Below are 8,015 nucleotides of genomic sequence, written 5' to 3' on the forward strand. Positions count from 1 at the left end.
TGAGGAAGCGTAGCAACATGAAGGCAAATTGGAAAGTGAATTAAAGTTAACTGTCCTTTCTACAGACTAATAAATCCTACAAGTTGAAGTAAAATCATTTTAGCCAATCAAAAAGTAGAACGTCACTCCTTCCACCAATCACCTTGCAGGAATCGTGCCGGTAAGCCAATCATCGTTTAGGCTGCGTGCCTCCTCATGCGCAAAATACGCTAGAGGCACGAGCCTTGACGTAGAATACGTCACAACATGCTCGAGATGCCAAATACTATGTCGAAGGAGCAGGGTTGGCACAGAAACGGATGTTCCACACCCTCAGCAACAAGATGCGCTGCTACTATCAGGTGACGCAAGACAGTCTCCTTACCAATGTTGATCTTTGCAGATCTACACGAAGCTGCTAATACTAATATCTTTAACTTTTAATAATTGTAGAGAAGTCTGAAAGGTGCCACACTCGATGGAGCTCCTGTGTTGCAAACGCGTCGAGACTCATATTCTTCAATTAGAAAGCGCAGACGTTAAAAACGACACAAGTTCTTTCTTAATGAATGAAGTTGCACTAATAGTAATTATGTGTGGAGTACTCTATGCGAGCCTCAAGTATCTCATAGACATATGGCCTCATCGTAACTAAACCTTGGCGCGACAAAGTCATTACTCTATGAGCTTAGTCACGTGATACCCCCAACGTGACTCATCAATACTCAAACCGATCGAAGAGAAGTATCCTTCTATTCATTTTACAATCAGCAGAGTCCCGTTCATAATGACAAGTTACTCCTTTTATCCGCCAAACGTCCAAGACCTGAGTGACACTGTCATTGGCAGTGTCAGACAACGTGCCAAGCAAGTTTTTAAGGCGTTCAGTGTCCACGATATTCATGACCAACGGACCAATGCCACTGCGTTCATCGCGATAGCGGGGAGCGAAATGGTCACAGTGTCGAGGACGCAGAAGAGATCTGTCAATCACGACCGAGACCGTACTGTTCCTGACGAGTATCGACGCCTCCTACTCCATCGACAGAGTCGACGAGATATTCAACGTCGATACCGAGCCAAGCTGCATGCGCGGTCCGTTGCCTTTGAGAAGAGCGTTGAGCAATTGAAGGATGAAGTGAGGCGTCTCGATCAGCAGTACAGGAGCTTGAGTACCGACTCATTGTCGACAGCGACCCCCTGGAACGTCGTCGCCGAGTATTTTTCTCTTTTCCGTCACGGCTTCAACGCTTCCTCGACAGCATCTGAAGTGCCAGAGCCATCTCCATCGAGTAAGCAGCTCTTATTTCTGCAAGCAACAATGTCCCCCAATGTCATGGTCAAGAGCGGCTCGGGCATTCCAGAATTGCTGGAAATTTGGAGATCGATTTCATTGCGTCATGACGGCTTGGATGTCCGTCTTGAGAGATTGGAGAATGGTCCAGAGGGGTTGTTCATCGCTACAACCAAATGTTGTTTTACCATCACCCTTTCGATGATTCAGCAAGAGTTTCCACATTTAATCGATGAAGAAGGGAAACCTCTTCCTTTGGCCGAGAAACTTTTGGGACAACAGGTCGTGCTGCTGAGTGAGGTGCGTTTTGACTGGGATGAGTCGACGACACGAATGGCATCTGTAACCGGAAGACACTTCAACGCAGAAATGCTGATGCCGCTGCTGAAGATACTGGGCAACTTGGAGGATGTGGCATTCGTGCTTGGTAGTAGCTGTCCTACTGTAGATATGGTGTTGTAAACACCATAGGACCATGTCGCTGACTGAAAATATGATGCTCAATATTGTCTACAAAACATTTTTTTGTGTGAAAATGCTTAAGATTTTTGTGTTCGGAGCCATGATCACAAATCGAGCGAATTTTTTAGTGTTCGGAGCCGCGGAAACGTGTAGATTTCAATTTACTAAAAATTGGAATCGTGGCCGCGCCCAGGTTAACGCATTTACTGAACTGGTATACGTACGTACTTGTAAGGACCATCCCACCACATTAAACCTTTTGGGAGCCAGGTTAGCGCATTTGCCGAACTGGTATACCGGTAGGGACCATCCCACCGAATTAATCCTTGTTGGGCTGTCCCTTGCAGCACTAAAGTGCTTCCTAACGTTAATACGCATTTTGGTATTTTGTTCAACTCGTCTGTAGTTGTGATAAGGTGCATCGGTGAGAGTTTCAGCGGTCCATTAGAATGGAAGGCTTGGTGGTCCTTCCCCCGATTACAGCAACTACAGGAACACGTACTAAACTCATTGCTCGCTATCTTCGCCATCAACCACCGATACATCGCGTGAAGTCAATGAATATCGTTTCTTAGACATTGCGAACCAACCGAATCGTACCACCGACTAGTGTTTGCGTCAGCTGTCTTCACAAGAAGATTCGACGATAAGAATGCGGTCATCCCTTTCAGCTGAACGACGTGTCTGTAGCTTCATCACACCATGATGGTACTTAAACTACACGATCTAACGGTTATGAAGCATATGTATCTTACGGCACACTCATCGTTTTACACGTGCTGACAATAGGAGCCATGCCGCCCCTCCTCTCCACCATCTTTAGCTGAAGGGTGTGCCTTGAGTCTAGGCAAACGTTTTGTTTACATGTATTCGTGCTTTCTCCAACCCATCGCATCAGCCGGATTCCTGGGCTCGTGGAGCAACAACGTAGTTCCGAAGCCACCCTAGACCTGTCCCAGTCTGATTTTACAGTTTGTAAACACGGACGCTAACCAAACCAATTCCCAAAATAAAGGCAAAATTTGCAAAAAAAGAATCAACGCAAATATGCATTTTTTGGTCTCTGGCTAGTTTTCATGTCTACTAATCTCATTGATCAGCCCAAAACACTTCACTCGATTCCTGCGAGTCAGAAGTCACTTGGAGCCGGAATGATGCTGGAAATTGCTGAAAATTTAGAACGGCTGACCGTACCTGGAGTGGGTATGAAGGCACAATTGGGGACTACCCACTCCATTGTCGAAATTGCCATGGCAGACGCACCGACACAGACTAACCTGCGTCCGAACGAACATTTATCCATGGAGCAGGTGCACGGGGCATGGCTCGCAGCTGGTGCCAGAGGAGACGCTCAAGCCATGGCGCGCCTGCGGGCACAACATCCTCAATGGCTCGACCTCAAAATGGTCAGTGGCCCACTTGTTTACTTGTTCACTGGAATCAGATCTGGCCCATTAAATTATTTGATATTTGATACTTGAAACCTTGAATCACTAGAGTATCATTTCTAACCGTTTCGGTGTATCGTGATGTCGGACTTGAAGCCTGTCGCATCAGATACGACGATCTCCACGCCGCGATTCTGCAGCTGGGACTATTTCCACTTGCACACCATCGGGGCATCGGCGCTCCTCACAGCTGCATGGGATGGCTGCGTCGACATAATTGAACTGCTTTTAAGCGCCGGACAGGATCCCGATACCAGTGACAACGGAGGCCTCACGGCCATGATGGTGGCCATCTTGCGCTTTAACGTCGTGGTAATGCGCTGCATATTTCGCAATGGGGAGGCTATCCGTCGGAACTTGGTTGTCGACGTACGTAGTTATAGTTGGTTGGTCCCTAATTGGAGGGGTCTTGACGATTTGCACGCATTTTTCATGTCGTAGTGCCGGGAAGAAGAAAATCAATTGTTGCAACACATTCTTGCCGTTGTCGAGCTGCTGCTGCGTTTCGGCGCCGACGTTAATGCACGGAATCAGGTACGCGAGGAGTGGTAACTTTTTGCCACGATACGTTTGTCTTATTTTTTATTTGATCCGCATTTATCTTGGATTGTGATTTTGGTTGCAGGAGGGATACAGTGCACTGCATTACACCGGGAATGGCGACGCTCTCGACGTCGCGATTTATTTACTTGATAATGGAGCTGACATCGACGCACAAGACCAGGTAAAAATCGGCTGAAAACTCTGTAACCGGGACCTTGAACTAATTACCCGTAAATGTAACTCGAATTTTGTGCTTTTAAGAACGGGAAGACACCGCTGCACCACTCCATCCGTGAAGGTAGCCTCTTAGTGTCCAACTTGCTGGTGTCACGTGGCGCTCAAGTTGATATCAAAGACGTCGATGGAGTCACACCATTGACGCTCGCCATCCAACAACGCAGTATGAATATGCTCCAAATCATCTTGAATGAACATCACCTGGTAGCAACAACCGAAAGAAGAGACTTTGCAGCTAGCGTGATGTTGTGTGCCGTGGAAAACGAGATCGAAGAGGCTGTCCGCCTTATTGTCGAGGGTGGATATTCTTCAGTGATGATCAGTAACTCCGACGGAGAGACACCACTGCACTTTGCCATTGTGAAGCGAAATTCGCAGCTGATGGAGTTTTTGATGAGACAGGACCATGCCGACGGTATCGTAACAGCAATCACGAAGCGTGGAGACTCACCTGCCCACTACGCAGCTCGCTATGGTGCAGTTCGTGAGCTGGAAACATTACTCCATCGTCTCGTAATAATGTTCGGGGACTTACAAACGCTAAACGTCGAGAATAATCCACTCAACGCAACGAACAACGAGGGCTCCACTTGTTTGTATCTTGCTGGACTGGGTCGTGTGAACTCGATTGATCACCACGAAGAGCGAGACGCTATTGCCCAACTTCTGCTGCAGCATGGAGCACGACTATTTCGTCGCGATACAATTGTGATTCGTTCCAGATCTGGACTGTCTGAGCAAATACTACTTCACGATCAAGCGCGTCGAGGAGTGGCGACTTGGGTGCGTGAAATCATCGAGCGTAACAATGAGAACACAGCCGATGATGACGATGCCGACGGACTCGACGTTCGAAGCAGCAATGTATTGCTCACGGAATTGTGTGCGGAGTGGGTAGCCACTGTCGTCTCCCTATCATCGCATTCGTCTGCTATAGCTAAAGAGTGTCATCCAAACTGGCCGGACTTAGCTGCTGTGCTACACATCGTGATTTCAGCCGGATACGCGCTCGAGTTCATGCCACTGTTACTCGAACTTCCGCTGCTTCGAAGTGGACTGGCTGCCGTGCTTCATCGACTGGAACGCTTCTCAAGCTTTCCTCGCGTGCACGTTCTGCTGCTCCAGCTTCACACCGAGCTGTCGGGAGCTCTCGTGGAAATTACAGGGGATTGAACATCCAAGTCAGCCGCTGAGCCCGGAAACCATGGTCTCGTCCTGGACCTGGTGGAGGAAGTTATACTTCTAGTACCAGTGAAGACAGTACTGGCCAGCACGCCATAAATCACGGTCCAATCCAGTGAGAATTCGATAGACGCTAGAGTTGATGTTCGGACATCAGTCTCGCAATACACCACTTGAGCAATTTATTCAGTGTCGATTCACATTCATCCCTATTCAGTCTTTTCCGCGGTGTTGTTCCTTCTGACGCGTCAAAAGGCTCGGTCGTCTTCGTGTATCTACAACAATTGTTGGCATAAGAATTAATAATAACCAGGTGAGCATACATATGCTCGCTACGCGATATAGGATATGGCATGTTAAATTAGACATACTTTATTAGCGTTGGTAACTCACTCATTATGAATCAGAACTGACAAACACAAGCCGAAGACGTGTACTGCCGATCGTTAATACTAATACACGTGACAGGTTCAATCGCAAAATTTCATTCATAAGGTACCATTTCACAAAGAAACATAAAAGCCCCGGGATTAGAGCGGTCGAAAGCTGAAGAGTATCTTGACGTTCGTGCGTCGCCACGGCCCTCCTCCTGCTACAGTACTTTTCGCGCTGTGCTTCCTGCGTCGCCCTCCACCGCGATAAGATAAACCTATCTTCACAAGCCACATCCTATTGTCACCATTTCACTAAAGATCCAACTTCAAATAGAAATTCTTTGAAGCTCATTTTTGAGCAGTTGCAGCTGCCTGTACAAAACATTTCCCTTCCTCAGCTCTTACATCTAGTGACTAAGTTAAATATTATGCACATATTTTAGGTGGCGTGTCGCGGGAGAGATCACTCATGCGCGACATGCTCCCAAGAACGACTGTGCACGACGGTCCAAAACCATTACATGCGAGCAGTTGCCAACTAACCTTTGCCGCGTTTTACCTTAGCCAAATAACTCCGAGCTCCTCGATAGTCCAACGGTGCGTTGGATAATTTTTACTTGGAAGCAATTTGCCGTCTCAAGTATCGATGGATTATCTTCAAACTTGGATGGACGTCCTCGAGATAGTCTACGCCTGGTAAATGTGGCGGTCAAGTGATCGGGAGGCAGTCTTGCAAAACCCCAAGTCGAGCGCAGCGCCAGTGGCATGACAAGAAGGACAGCCAAGAAATTCAAGCCAGACAGTCCTTCGACGCCATTTTCGTCGATTGCGTATTGTAGTATAAGCTGCACAAGGTCTCAAGTGGCGCTCAGGATTGAACTCGGGCTCCTAACAACACACTAATATGGTGCTTCAACTTGGTTCGCTGCCTTCAATGGATTTGATCGCGTCGTCAAGCTCATACAAATTACGGCAACGTTTCCCAACAACATGTGTACAGCGAGTTGGCAAGTTACTCGAGAGTACGAAAGTCGATTGTAGGGCTAGCTGTCCTATTGGCAGATTGATTCGCCAATGCTCGCTGTAGAGGCGGTCTCAATGTACTCTTGATCAACGATGGTAATTCTTTGATTTCGTGGTGATCAGGAGGAACTTGGCTCTAAACACTTCTTTTTCTTACCGCTTTGGACACCAACATGTGCTGGCTCGGGGTATTCTGTAGCGAATTCGTTTTCGGAACTGCAGCTCGAAAGTCAGTGATGGCCAGTATTTCACGACGGTACTCACATCAGTTGACATCCTTAAGTATACTCAAATGTTTTTACATTGGTGAAGTTTTGGTGTGTTGGCGTGGCGGAAATGATTAGATTAATCAGCCTACCAGGAAAGCCCATGGAAATGATTTGGAGCCTGATCTCTACATCCAGAAGAATGCTGAGGTGTCGTCATTTTGGGCCCATTCAGAGAACAGTCTCTCAAAACTCAAGTACGAGACGACTGACGAACTCAAAGTGGAAATTCACGATGCAGCGCTGTAGCTGTCATGATTGGACCCCAAACACTAGCACAGCAGTCAACTCCATGACCCACCAGCACATTAACTGGTCGCTCTCCTATCGGTTCTCCCTGAAACATGCACAAAATTCTAAGCGCGACATCACGACGCTCTGCACTGCGTCAACGTGATGTTATAGTGCATGGGAGAGACCTCAGTTGGAGGAACTTCTTGTATGTATCGACGATATTGCGCGTCAGCACTGCCGAAGGGAATACCAAGCCTTCATAGCGGAAAAGTGTGTGGCTTCAAGTGTAATATTATCAATTAATGTAAGTTCATGAGGATGATGAGCCCTCCAGTTGGCAGTTGATACTGTGAAGTTGATGAGCATGTGATCGCCCTCGAAAGTTCAACTCTGTTCGCGCGATCCAGACGAAAATACGGAATCGATGGTGGACTGGTGTACAAGGTTCGGGCTTTCAGAAAGAAACTATCACGATACGCCTGAAACAACACGAACGGCCGGCACTGTTTTTTTTCGGCTTAAGACCAATCTGTCCAACCTAAAATGGTTCCCTGCTATCACCAAATTGTGTACTACGCGGAATGTAAAGGCTAATCATCACTCAGACTGCGTGTTTCATCTTTGGAACAGGAATTTTGTTTTGAACGCTGTATGTGAAGAAGCGATTTAGGTACCGGAAACCTCAATTCGCTGACCTTTAGTCTGAATATAACTAGTGCTTCTTTCTGGTCTCAAATGAGAAGCAAATTGAGTTGCATTCATGAGTAACGATCATTCCATTCAAAAAACTTAAGATTGCCGCTTAATCACTCTGATACAACTGTCGGGACGCATTTTGCTTACCTGATCTAAACGACGAGTTTGTTCATAGGTACTAGGGAAACCGAGGCGTGATTGGCTACGTGAGGGTAAGCGTTTTCTTTGTGACGAATCACAGATGCAGTTTTACTTTTATTTATTTATTTATTTTTTT

General features: G+C 46.9%; 2 protein-coding genes across 10 annotated transcripts; both read left to right on the forward strand.

Moving 5' to 3' along the window:
* Positions 1-766: 766 nt before the first annotated feature.
* Positions 767-1,735, forward strand: PPTG_12956 (hypothetical protein; the record flags this gene model as incomplete). Its single annotated transcript, XM_008908642.1, has 1 exon — positions 767-1,735. The coding sequence occupies one exon, from the start codon at positions 767-769 to the stop codon at positions 1,733-1,735; it is 969 nt and encodes a 322-aa protein (XP_008906890.1).
* Positions 1,736-2,982: 1,247 nt separating this feature from the next.
* PPTG_12957 (hypothetical protein) lies at positions 2,983-5,357 on the forward strand. 9 transcript variants are annotated; one of them, XM_008908643.1, is made up of 5 exons: positions 2,983-3,141; positions 3,280-3,552; positions 3,625-3,717; positions 3,809-3,907; positions 3,988-5,357. In XM_008908643.1, exons 1-5 carry the CDS (start codon positions 2,986-2,988, stop codon positions 5,134-5,136), a joined length of 1,770 nt encoding a protein of 589 aa, XP_008906891.1. In that variant the 5' UTR covers positions 2,983-2,985; the 3' UTR covers positions 5,137-5,357. The 9 variants fall into 9 exon arrangements, with proteins under 9 accessions (XP_008906891.1, XP_008906892.1, XP_008906897.1 ...); XM_008908644.1 differs by having other exon boundaries at positions 2,983-3,552; XM_008908649.1 differs by having other exon boundaries at positions 2,983-3,717.
* Positions 5,358-8,015: the final 2,658 nt, after the last annotated feature.

Source organism: Phytophthora parasitica (assembly GCF_000247585.1).
Source record: "Phytophthora parasitica INRA-310 unplaced genomic scaffold supercont2.31, whole genome shotgun sequence".
In the NCBI taxonomy this organism is placed as follows: Eukaryota; Oomycota; class Peronosporomycetes; order Peronosporales; family Peronosporaceae; genus Phytophthora; species Phytophthora nicotianae.

Bases quoted from the DNA above. Each gene is read 5' to 3' on its own strand.
- PPTG_12957 (XM_008908643.1), top strand. From the start codon at position 2,986: ATGGCAGACGCACCGACACAGACTAACCTGCGTCCGAACGAACATTTA. The intron at 3,553-3,624 runs GTACGTAGTTAT...TTCATGTCGTAG, and splicing joins GTCGGAACTTGGTTGTCGAC to TGCCGGGAAGAAGAAAATCA. The intron at 3,718-3,808 runs GTACGCGAGGAG...TTTTGGTTGCAG, and splicing joins ACGTTAATGCACGGAATCAG to GAGGGATACAGTGCACTGCA.